This window comes from Merops nubicus, unplaced genomic scaffold, assembly GCF_000691845.1.
Source record: "Merops nubicus isolate BGI_N331 unplaced genomic scaffold, ASM69184v1 scaffold3263, whole genome shotgun sequence".
NCBI classification, from domain to species: Eukaryota; Metazoa; Chordata; class Aves; order Coraciiformes; family Meropidae; genus Merops; species Merops nubicus.
The window spans coordinates 67367-80399 of NW_008596734.1; the positions used below are offsets into that span (position 1 = coordinate 67367).

A 13033-nucleotide genomic window follows, 5' to 3' on the forward strand; every position below is an offset into this window, starting at 1 on the left:
CCTGCTGCAGGCTCTTCACACACAGTAGCTGGCACCTCTTCACCCCCTTTCAGGTCTTCAGTATCTACAACACAAATACTGTAGAACTCCCTGTCTTTTGTATTTTGTCTGTTGTCTACATCGAGATAGGAAAATGTTGGAGACATCTCTCTATAGGAACTTGAGACTTTTTGTAGGCAGTCACTCTTGCTGTCTTCAACATTTACTATTGTTTCATTCTGCCTTGAATTGTCAGACGTAACTGCATAAACCTCCAGAAAATTTCTATTTAAGGAAATTTCACCCTGTAAGCCTTTGTCTAGGACATCTGGTAGATGTGAAGCAGAAATATGATCAAAAGCACAATGCTCTTCTGCAGCTACATTTTCATTGTTAATATTACTGTTAACATTTTCTATATTGTTCATGTGTTGACAGTTACTATTAGATTTTTTAGGTGCTCCTTTTTTAATATCCCTATCCTTCTTTTCTTCACTTTTCTGCAGATTTCCATATGTACCAGAGACCTTCAGAAGGTGATTAAAGGAATTAAAGAAGCTAAAAGGTCTGTCATACACTCTCTTGGAGCTCTCCTGGGGAGTATTCTCCACAGTTGGAGAAGATGGATATTTTGCCTTTTTACCCCAGATCCCAGGCTTAGCACTTAACACTGCACAATCATTGCTATGAGCGCGTTCAGCGCCAGCTACCGCGGCTGCCCCGTTAACCGTCCTTCCCACTGCAGGCAGACCCTGGCTTTCCACACTTCCTAAAATTGAAGATAAAGTTTTACTTATCCTTGACTCTGTTGCTTCCTCTTCTACAGATTTTTGTAACAAGCCGGTTTTCTCCTCATTTGTGCTGTTACTCAATTCTTTACTGAAGCAGCAGCCCATGTTTAAGCGGTGTCAGAGGAGTCTTCTCATTGCAAATCCCCTTCCTCTATACACTAAACTAACTTTCTGCTGCTACTGAGGAGACAAGCTGACACCCAGCTGCCAAAAATAGCACACTTTAAAAGCATGCAGGGGTTCATATGTCATTGCCACTCAAAGCCCAAATCCCAGTTGCTGAGCGATGTTGTAGTATTTCATCATATGCGCTGTAATATTCAAGCCAAATAATTCTCCTAATGAGATTACAGTCTGTTTACGTTTACAAGCATTACCAAGTCTTATGAACTTCCACTGTTTAATTTCCTGAAGAGTTTCCTTCACCCAAATCTTCAAAATATTTAAATGACATCTTTCACAATGTCCACGAGTGCAAAAAACCCTGCTTGCCTTTGTATATAACTCCCACTTTCTATACAAGAATAAACACATTTTGGTGTCACACGTTCAAATCTAATTCAAAGACTAAACTAGCAGAAGCTGCTAGATCAAACACATTTTGGATCATTTTCTCCTTCTCCCTTCCCCCGGAGCTGAACCTACACCAAGATTACTTCTTTAGGAAAAACAGGCTAAATATAGATAAGGCCTCATGTATTCCATTGAACAGTCATTGTGTGTTATCAGAAGCTAATTCTGTTCCAAGTCTTTTTTTTTATTCATTATCTGCATGAAAAACAGAATACATAATCCTTCAGTGACTTTCAGTACTGGAAAGGGCCTCAAAAATCATCTAGTCACTTCACAGTACTGTGGTAGGAATAATTATAATTAACCTCAAAAAAAATTGTTCTTTTAGAAAAAAAAAAAATGTATTTAAAAGGTAGTTTGACTAAATGCTACTTCTTCCTAAAGTCTGTCACTAGATGTTTTCTTTGTTGTACCTAATAGACGTCTTTCTGACTTTATGACAGCTAGAACATCTTCACGCACATGTACTTGCACATTTGAAGACTTCTACTACTGTTAAGTTCTATTAGTTGCTAAAAATGATTGTTTCTTCAAAAAATGAAAACCCAGTGAGAAAAGCTGAAAACGCCCAGCAATCTTTTCTGCTCTCAACAGCACTGCTCTTATTTGCCTTTACATAACCTCCCATCACTCAGATCTCCTCTCAAATCCATTGCTATTATTTCAGATTTGGATCCCATACTTTAGAGAGCTTGCACTCTGTATCACTACAGCACCACTCTGCTCCCTTAGTTAAAAGATACTGAAAAGACAGAAGAAAGTAAGACAGACCCTTAAAACTCTTTTTCAAATGTTCTTTCAGCTGTACATTGCACAGAGTGCTATTTTTCAGTTGGTTGTGCACCTTATGGCAAGTTTAGTCAAGATGTACTTGAACTAGAGTTTTAAGTCTGCCTGGCAACTTGCCCTCATTGTATTCACATACAGGGGTACTAAGGCTAATTAAAGCCATTGCCTTTCAACCAAGAGATCCATTTTAATTTTTACTAAACTAAACCTGCAGAGTAAGGGCTGCTTACAGACAGATCCATGCTCCAATATTCCACTATCATTACCTTTTTGTTTCCATATGTTTGTCATTGTGACTTATTTTACAGCTGCTTTCATGGGAAGTCACATAGCCTACACAAGGCTTAGGACATGATTCAGTCTTATCTATATGGTCCCTGATACTGTCACACTGCAGTACTTCTGCTTTGTTTCCAAAATGCCAAGGTGAAAAAAAAAAAATCAAATCACACCTTTACCAGAGAAGCCCACAATCACTTTTTCCTTTCAATCTTCTTCACTTTTGACAGATAATAACATAGAACTAAATTAAGCTTCAGATCTCTTTTAGTCATTCATATCTAGTTGGTAAAATAAGTTCACATCTGTTTAGAGTAATCAATCAAAAGAGAAGTAAGTATTTTTTATTGCCTGTTGTCACCTGAAGTTTAAGAAACAATGCTGCACTGAACCACAGAAAACAGCATCAGGCTGGATTAAAATCAGATGGAAGAGAATATTTTTTAAACATCAAGCCCTTGCTATACCAAACTGTTCACAATCTTACAGTAACAGCTTGCAAGTACGAGATAATAGTGAGCAAGTGCAGAAGCACTCTAGAAATTCAGGTATTTCACTTTAGTCTGTACTGCAGTCACTATGAAGTGCTCCTGCAGTAACAGTGGAGTTCACACTTAGCAGCACAAAACAGACTAGAGGTGAATCTCTCTTCCTTACACAGTGTGAAATGCTTCTATTCTGTTCTCTGAAGCTTTTGCAAGATACTAAAATATTTATGTGGAGCCATTTCTTACCCTACTTCTCTTTATAAGTACTCTGGGTAACACAAAGAAGTGAAAAGCTATAATATAGCTGCCAATGTAGCTTCTTCTCCCCAGGTAAGTATCCTGCTCACAGGACAAATGCATCTCAAAAAAAAGTGTTTTAGATTCTTAAAGACAGGTTATCATGTATTTAAATGTTGTATAAATTTCAATACTATAGGCAGACTCAGATTTGTATATGCTGAAGAACCATACTGGCTGACTTTCAGGGGAAACCTACTCAACACTAATCCCTGACCATAAAAAAGATGTCTGAGTTGGCTAGGGCATATCCCCTCCTCAGCAAGCCTGCTGTGAAAGAAAAAAGGAAGAGTACCCTGCCTCCCCAGCTTATCCAGTAGATGAAGTCTCAAAGTGCCTGCAGATAGACTGTTCTTAAGGACAGGAAGACTGGTGCATCATTGCTGCCATCTGCTGTATTTTCTTTAATTCTCCCAGGGGACAAAGTTATTCAACGTGCTTGAATCTGGACTGAAAACTATGCCAAGGCACTCCCCTCTTCAGCATTCCCTGGAACCAAGTACAGGGAAAGGGGGAGGGAGTTACTTAGAATAGTTTCTTTTTTTTGAAGAAGTGTCATAAGCAAACAATTCAACTGCTTTTGACGTCAGAATAAAATCACAGTAATACTTGCAAAGTTTACAGCCATTCAGAAAACTCCCTCCTCGGTTAAACAAATAGCAAGATTTTTTTCCCTCTGATTTAACCATTACTATGTGCTTTCAAGAAAGGAACTAAATGCCTTTAAGAAACAGACTAGGGCAAAGTCCACTTTTCCAGTGCCTTAACAAGCACTTCTGCTATCAACTAATGGGGAGAAAAAATGAGTGAAGCAGTTTAGGCAAGCAGAAACCTCTTCCAGTTTTCCCACAGCCTTCTCCTTATGCAGAAAGGTACATTTTGTACTCGTTCCTTTGGTTTTATCTAAAAGTTCCAGGGATAATTTCTAAACACCTATAGTGCACATTCTTTAAGTCACATTTCTCAATGCTGTTTATTGTGGAATCACTTAAAAACACCACAGCAACATAAATTTAAAGAAAAAAATGCTACGCTTATGCCACATCACCTGATGTTGGTTGTTTAACTTCCAAGATTTGGTAAGTCTGAAAGTCTTCGGGCTAAGCTGAACACTGCCACTTCACTTGAAAAGCACCAACAAAATTTATGCTCTGCTGCTTTACAGCCCAGCCAGGAGGTGGTTTGGTTTTTTTTCTTCTCCGTTATACAAACATATTTTGGCTCTGGTATATCTCTCATCTACCCAAAGCCTAAATAATTTTTCCTTCTCTATGAAACCAAACTGCTCCAAAGCAGCATATTCATAATTGGAACAATTATTTTTTAAAATAAGTATTTTAGCTCTGTATGCTGCACACACCTACACAGAAGGCAAGAAGTCAACACACTATGAACAGTATACCTGCCCATCTCTTTTCTACATATGCCTATTCCTTGTCAAGCAGTAAGGGTTAATCCCACATATAGTCTTACAGACCTAAGTTTTAAAATACAGTCTAGCTTTAAAGTTACAATAGCCCAAGTTAAAACAGTCCTTATAACCTGACATCTGACTTAACTATTCTTTTTCTATAACAAAGCCCCACAACTATAACTAGTCCTGAAGAAACAGTCATCCTGCACTCTGAGGCCATATCTGATGTCACAGCCACTACCAGTTAGGGGAAAAAGAGACAAGCAGCATCAGAACACACACCACAACATCAATACTGCCAGTTTTTGAAAACAAATTATCAGATTGCATCAAGGTATTAAGATTAGGGTATTATTACATTAAGAGTTTAAATACACATTTTTACACATTAAAAAAATTAAAAATTAGCATTAGAAGTCATCTACAGTTGCAGAACTATTCAACACTTTTCTTATGCTCTAAATCTACAGTAATGTGACCAAGTGAACACAGCAGTATTGCTCTCCCACGATGCTGATATTCTACATGTTCAGTTTAAGGTCTACTCCCTCCCATCTCTCGTTTAAAGCTATTCATGACCTCTTGAGTTATTTAAAATTACCTAAATGTTCTACACACTGCTACTTAACACTTAATTGGCACATACTCTATTTAATAATGTGTTACTGGCAAATGGTCTGAGGATTGTATCTTACACAGTTTTCAGTAAACTGTTACACAGGATATCTTCCCCAACACCAAATTTCTAGCAACAAAGTGTTACTCATTGAAAAGGAAACAGAAGTGAGACAAAAGGGAGAATTTCTTAAACATGGATCTTCCTGGGTCCAGTAAGACGAGGGCATTTTCAGGAAGAGTAACTGTCAATCAGCATACAAATAAAAGCCCAACTCAATGACAGATCTCAGCTGAAGTGACAGTCTGGATCTAGGCTAAAAAAGCCAGAGATACCATCATATTTATCTGCCAAATTTATCAAAGCTATGAATTTGCTAGTATCCTTCAAATTATCTACCTCCAACTCCTAAGAGTAAGCCACTATTAACAAGAAATTTATGAGGATCCTCAAGTTGCCAACTCCCTTCAATCAAGCTGCGTGCAAAACCACTTAAATTCTGCTGGTTAATACTACTAAAATAAGCCAAATTCAAAAGAAGCTGTTGTTGGAAATGAACCGTACTAGGCTTGCAATCCATCTACATTAGGCAATAAATAGCATATACTTTTAGTTACTTAAGGCAGAAGAAATGACTTTGCCTCTCTCACCATGAGAAGAGCCCTTGAGAACCGTCAGTAAACAAGTGGCCTCTGTATCATTAACGTTAGTGATTTCTGAGGGGTTCCATCACAACATCAGAACTTTCATTTTAATGCAGTCATTACTGACTATCTATTCAACATTACTAATAATTGAATGAATGCTATTTTTTGTTTCTGTCAAAGAAAGCAGACTGTCTAAAGTAATAACCGGAAGATGTATTTATTTTTAATATTTAAAGTATTTTTTCTTGTATCTTTAATCACTTCAAAATTAAAACTAGCATACAGGGAGTTATTTTTCCAGTATCTACAGATATGTATCAAAACTTCCATTAGAAATTCTACAGCTTTCTTCCAGGACTGCCACAAAAGCATGCAGACTAGGTATCACCAGATCCTAATACAACAGCATAGCCAAAATAGCTAGGAAATGTAATTCATCAAATTTAAGTCTATTAAAGAAAGACTCATAGAAATCTCCCTAGATACCACAGCCCCATGTCAAATACACACTGAAGCAGGGATTACCACAGACATGAATCTGTACCTTGATGCAGTCTAGCCCTCTGACCTCTAAATCATTAAGACACACAAGAAACAGCAGGTGATTTCCATTTAACATCAAACATGTACTAGCAAAATGCAATCGAGTCAGAACAACAGAATTTTTCCCCCTTCCTATCACATTTTTGGAAAGATGAAAACATCTCAATCTAGTTTGCTAACTTCTTCTACTCCATGAAGTTTTTCTCAAATTACAGCCTTGTTTCCAAAACTTGCAAGTGAAGTCCTGAAGCACTTGCAAAATATACTCATGCAAGAATGCCATTATGGAAGGGACTATCGTGACAGCAACACTTCTAACAGCATATTGGCAATGATTCTCATACAACAAAATGATCTTTCGATGCTGTACATAAGTGTATGATCCTGGTGTAACTTTAAAAAGCTTAATAAGCTACAGGTCTTCTTGGAAATACTCAAAGGAAAACCTTTAACCTAAAAAATCAGTTATTTGAAATGCACCATTATAGGACTATAGCTACATCCCAAAGATCTCCAAACTGACAGTATTCTTTTCTATTAAAGAAAAGAGCAGACATTTTCTGAAATGGAAAGAAATGGTTACACTTTCTCCAAATAAGCATGGAAGAACAGAAATGAAGATTTAGATCTAAGTTTATGTGTAGTTTTATAAAACTTACAGCATACTAAATTAAAAGAACGAGCATCAACATGAAGACTAATCAAACTTTTACAGCTAATGCACCTGCTGAAAGCACACTGACAGTTGCAGGCTCTTGCAGATTTGCTTCAAAAGCTTCTTACTGAAGCTTACACAATGCTTTCTGGGAATTAATGCCTCGAGTACAGGGAAATTAAAATGAAAAAAGCCCAACTTCCAAAAGTATGGCACAAAATCAGGTTCGACTTTTTCCCCTACTGTCAAACAGACAAAATTCACATCTTAGAAATGTAAAACAGAGCAGAAAAGAACCCAGAATAAAACAGAGCGGGGAGAGGGAAACAAAAAACCCACCAGCTTGCTTAGTAAAGCAAAGTGCAAGTTTGGAGTGTTTTTCAGAATGCTCCTTAGTGCTTGCTGCAAGGTAAGTTGAAGCAGCAAGCATCAGCTGCTTAGCATAGCACAGGCTAAGTGCCCAACAGAACATAAACCAAACCCTTCAAGATGTCCTGAGGAAATATTCCTTCCAACATATAGTTAACAATCAAAGATGAAAATACGATAAGAGTAGAGCTTAGACACAAATCGGGAATTCAATCTTCCTTAATACGCATGTTGAATTTACCATAACATACATCCACACAGTATTATCTGCTGTATGACCTGCCAAAAGCATCCCATACAGTAACTTACTGCATCCCGCACAGTGGCACGGGAACAGCAGCACGTGCCATTTGGCAGAACCGACTGAGCAAAATTCCTATTACAGAAAGCAATTTCCTATTTGTATGAGTTTGTCCTTTTTTTAATTACATATACATGCCAAGTGTATTTCCTGTATTTTCTTCACATGTTCATGTGTGAACTAGAACCTAGCTCAAGACCAGTAATACAATTCCTGCATAATCGAAAAAGTTATGTCCCTTAAATGTGTACAAAGTGTTGCAACTTGCAGTTTATTTAAATCCCCTGTAGGCCTGTAGAAAACCTAAGCTGAGGCTCCTCCTTGGTATGGAGAATTGGCCATCTTCAGCAGCTCTGTTCTAGCATTTTATGTTGCAATGCTATGAGACAACTGTCCTTTAAAATGTTCCTAGATACAATTTTGATTAAGACATAGTTAAAAAATCATTTCATGCAACACTTATGCCAGGGGAATATGCAATTGTAATACTTACTAGATGAGAACCGTCTTTCACTTCTTGTACTTGCTGCACCTGCGTTTCAGCCACAACTTTAGTGTCCTGATCAGAAGTCATGAGCTGTCTGCTTTTTGGCTGCTCGCAGAGAACTTTACTGGTCACCTTTGTAAGCTGCGGAAACAGGAAGACAAAAGATTCTGTAAGTGGTTGTTGAAATTCCTGAGACCTCCCAGCCACTCCAGACCCGCCATGCCGATTCAGCCCGAAGGTCCACAGGAACTCCCACCCAGACAGCCAGGAGGCCACGGCCAGAGGAGGCGCGAGGGCAGAGGCGAGGGTGAAGCCGCCTGGCAGATACGCTCAGCTCCCAGCCACTCGCCGCCTCGGCACAGCAGATGAACACCTGCCACAGCACGGGCAGGGAAATTCCACTGGGAAAGTTTCACTTGAGTCTCACCTTAATTATTCTGATTGGTTTTCAAATCATGACTTCTCCACCTGGTAGACTGACTTCACTTATTAAGAAGCATTTAGTCACAAACCAACCTTTGTCTTCTACAACTACTCTGACAGTCACTTAATCTCGGCAAATTTTATGGAGCATGTTGCAACAGTTGTGCTAGATCAGTAATGCTCAACAAGTTGTTCTGTTTCATCATCCTAAAATGTTATTTTATTTCATTAGACAAGTATAAAACTGAGTGAAATTGAAAGTCTGACAGTAACTTCACTTTGAAATCTGACACTGTTTAATATGGTATTTAAAAGAAACCCTGGCCTTTAAACAGGAAAAGCTTATTTAGAGCACATAAAGTCAGGGTAATATTTTATTTTTTCCAAAAGGACTATGAGAAAGGTGTAATATGCTTTTTTGAATTATTTATTCATGTGGAAATGCCAGTACTGTAATGTGAGAAATTTACTGTCTTCAAGTTGCTGACACTTCAGGGTGAGAGTCTCCACCATCTCCTTTAAAAAAACCTAAATATTTGCAGTATATGGAAGGTAACTGCATGATTCCACTCTTTTGCAGTATTAGCTCCTTTTAGGCTATTTTGACTCCAAAAGACAAATAAATACTTTCTAGCTTCTACCTACAGTATTATGGCCTGCCATAGAATTTCCCCTACACAGTATTTTTCAATGGACAAAAGCAAAAGCCTTTCATACAACTGATTGAATACATTTACAAGTTTTCAAGTAAAATTTTGACATTCACCTATCAACTTATTTAAGCATCTGCACTGTGGTACTATGCAGAAGATATTTTGCACACAGTTGAAGAAACAAATACATTGACATCCCCGACTAAATATTCAGCCTAGGCGAACAGTTGCTCATCACTTAAGGTAACTGACAAAGTCAGCATGAAAAACATAGGTTTGAAAGAAATACATACCCTGTGTCAACTGCTACATTCCTGGAAGTACTTATTCCTAACACCCTGCCTCTCACTTGGAATAGAAACTAAGCAAGGGAGAAATGACAGACAAAAAAAAAAAAAAATTTCTGTCCCTTGCATACAGTGTTACACACCCATAAACAAACCCAGAGCCCGTATGGCAGAAAGCCTGAAATTCAGGTTATTTCATAAAATAACTAAAAATCATCCTGAAAGCAATTTTTCAAAAGCACGTATTAAATAGCTGGAGTCTGTGTTGCTCAAACCCACATGGGAAGTGTACGCACATTAACACTGCAGATGGTGTCTACACTTCTTGGAGAATGCTTCCTCTCATATTCTTTAAAAAAAGTGTGGTTTAGCCTTTCAAAATTTTGGATTAATATTTTTCCAAAAAGAGCACAAGACTTCTTACACATTTCATGTTCACTGTACACAAACTCCGCTGCTGCTCCTATTACCCTTGAGCACGCACACTAGTCCAGATTCACAAACTGAAGTCTACTTTTCAGAAAGACAAATGCATTTCAGTCAGCAACGACTATCTACCCAGCATTTTGATCCCCAAATCAACACCAAGGTACTTCTTTGTATCCCTCTATGTCACCCCTTTACCTCACACGTTCGCATTCCTTTCTAGGATCAGCCTGTCCCCAGTCATGCTGCAATCTCTTCCACCCTCTGGTACTTGGTGTTAGCACCAGTACTTTGTAAATCTATGGATTGTGGAACAAAACCAGCAAAGATCATAAGATTCCAACAACACGATTATAGTTCCACTACACATATGTCCTTCAAAGCATTTGCTGACTGGTGATCAAGCACAAAATATTCAGCTAAATGATTATTTTCAGCTGAGTGTAGACAAGTTGTTAGCCAACTGCATAGATAACACGACTGCAACACGCACATTGCAACTTTAAATTTCTTGGGCAAGCCACCAGCAATCAGACCAGCCCATCATTCTGCTTTTCAGAAGTCCTTCAGATGAGGTTACACAAGACACCTTATCACAGGCTATGTCTAGATTGAACCTCTGCATAACTTTGTTTGGATTACTCAGACTAATAATCATATTCTCATTAGTTACACAGATTTGTTGCGATACTACACTAAATTCACTCTACCTTGCAAACAAATTATTTTTAATAGCTACAGTGCTAAATGCATATATTTAAGTTGCATTTTGATCCTTAAGGATCAAAACGGCTCTGAAAACAAATGAGATGCTATTATAAGCTGTTTAAAGAAGATCTTCAACCTGCCTTCTAAGTACCACACTTTTACCAACTCCCAGCTATCGCCTTCCTGCAAATGGGCAGGACATAGGCAAAAGCCCCAAATGCAGGATGGGTTTCCTTTGCAATACTCTTAATTTCGTATGTCACACAGCTATAAGTCCCCAGGATGTCAAGTGCTCTGCTGTAAAATCCCATCTGTTGTGATATACTTCAAATTTACTTCATGTGCAGGGCTGTACTCTAAAGTGAGTATCATCACCTTTTCCACTGCAGAGCTGCCGCTTACCAGTCTCTTAAACCGTAAAACTCATGACTGCACTTATGACTGCAGGCTCCCATGGCTATCATGTCAGAAAATACAGTATTTCTGGAAAAGGCACTGTTTACTTCAGGGAGAGGAACAATAAAAATCACAAAATGTTAAAGGCTCTTCACAGGATGTTTTAGCATGTTTTTCATTACTATTGACACATCTTCATACACAAGCTTATTTACAGGAACCACAATCAGTATCTGGTGGCACTAGAAACTACAGATCAGGATGGGCAGTCTGCAAGACAGTTTATCCTCTTTTGATGCAGCTTTAATAGTCAAATTAATGAGAGAGTTAAACATGGCATTTTAACGCAGCAACAAAAATTATCATGTCACTGGAGAGTTAACCTGCCCACCACTTTAAAAGACATACTGAATTGGAAAACCACATCTTTGCATAAATCCACACTGCTGCAAAACATAGGAGACTTAAAAGAGAAAAATGCAAGTCAGCAGATCCATTTGGGACAGAGATAGCAATACCTATGGTAGAACACTGAGCTGTCTGAAGTAAACAGCAAGGGGTTTTTTTCATTCAAGTTATTAAAAAACCAAACCAGGAAGAAAAACCTTCAGAAGCACACAATCTCTTAAATAAGCTTTTAAACACTATTTCTAGTCTACAGTAAGCAGAGTCACAAGAAGCAAATACCCACATCTTCTACAAATTATGTCCAGTCACAGTCTACAGAACGGCCTGCATTTATGAATTGGCTTAGAAGTGCAAAATCATATATATATTTTTTAATATCACATAATTTCAATTCTGCAAATGCATATGGTAAATCTTTATTTTTCTTTCTGGTTTGCCATTGGGCCATCACCGAGCAATTAGTCAAGTTCAACAACTTCAGATATATTATGTCAAGAACAAAGTTACTCTCGAGACATGCAAGTACTGACTTCCAGACGTACCTAATCCAAGGGAAACCACGTGGATTTTACTGAAGCTTATCAGAAGCAGTTCAAACTTGGTAAGTAGACAAGACATTTATCCCCCAGAAATTTAAAATACAGGTAAAACCATGTGTCTTTAGAAACCGTACAACACTCAGACACATTAAGTCCTTACTGTCCCCAAACCTGTAGTACACTGCTCAGCCTGCTAAACCAGTAATTTCAACAGGAAGAGGAAGAGCATCTTAGTACAGTTCTTCTCTCACTAGCACAAGGAGGATGGGAGCAATCAGTTTTCACTCATACTTGTACAGATCTGTCCCTGTGGGCACCTGGTCAGCAGCAGTTAATCTGAAGAGTTACAAGAATATTCTCAGGAGGGACTGAGGCCACCTGACCAAGTGACACAGGTAGCACATGTTTCAGCATACTGGTTTCCCTCTACAACATCCACAACCATCTTCCCAAATAAGAAGTTGTGGGGTGTTTTTTTTTGTTCTTTGTTTATTTGCTTTTTTAAAGTTGACAACATGGTTCTTTACCAGCAAATATTTTCAAATTCATCTTACTATAGGAATTCCATCATTTCAGAAGAAACCAGATACATACCAGCAATGGTCCACAGGATGACTATACAGATAAGTGCACACAACCACATGATCACTCCGGTCTGGGTGCCAAGCCAAGCAGAGCTGGGACCGCTCTCATCCAAAAGCAACACGTGCTTGTTACTGTGGTGCCAGCATCAGGCTAACCTTTACACTGCATTTTAGTTCAGGTTTAGGTACCTTCTAGTACCGGCAGAGTTAACGTTCAACTGTCTGAAGATATTGATGTACACACTGTATCCACATACACCACAACCTTGCAAACACCTGGAAGAGACAGGTACTTGATTGTTATATAGCCAACAAAAATCACTACTGCCCCTACTAAGCCCCCCCAGACCTCCCACACGTAACCCCCATTCTCATTACTGG

At 38.4% G+C, this 13033-nt stretch overlaps 1 protein-coding gene across 1 annotated transcript in view; it reads right to left on the reverse strand.

Annotated features, from left to right (window-relative positions):
• The window catches only part of LARP4B (La ribonucleoprotein domain family, member 4B), a 34798-nt gene extending 26432 nt beyond the window's left edge, over window positions 1–8366 (reverse strand). Inside the window, exon 1 of the mRNA XM_008936449.1 lies at window positions 8235–8366. Within this exon, the coding sequence (XP_008934697.1) occupies window positions 8235–8315 (81 nt within the window). The 5' untranslated portion in view covers window positions 8316–8366. The remainder of the gene's footprint in view (window positions 1–8234) is intronic.
• Between the last annotated feature and the right edge of the window lie 4667 nt (window positions 8367–13033).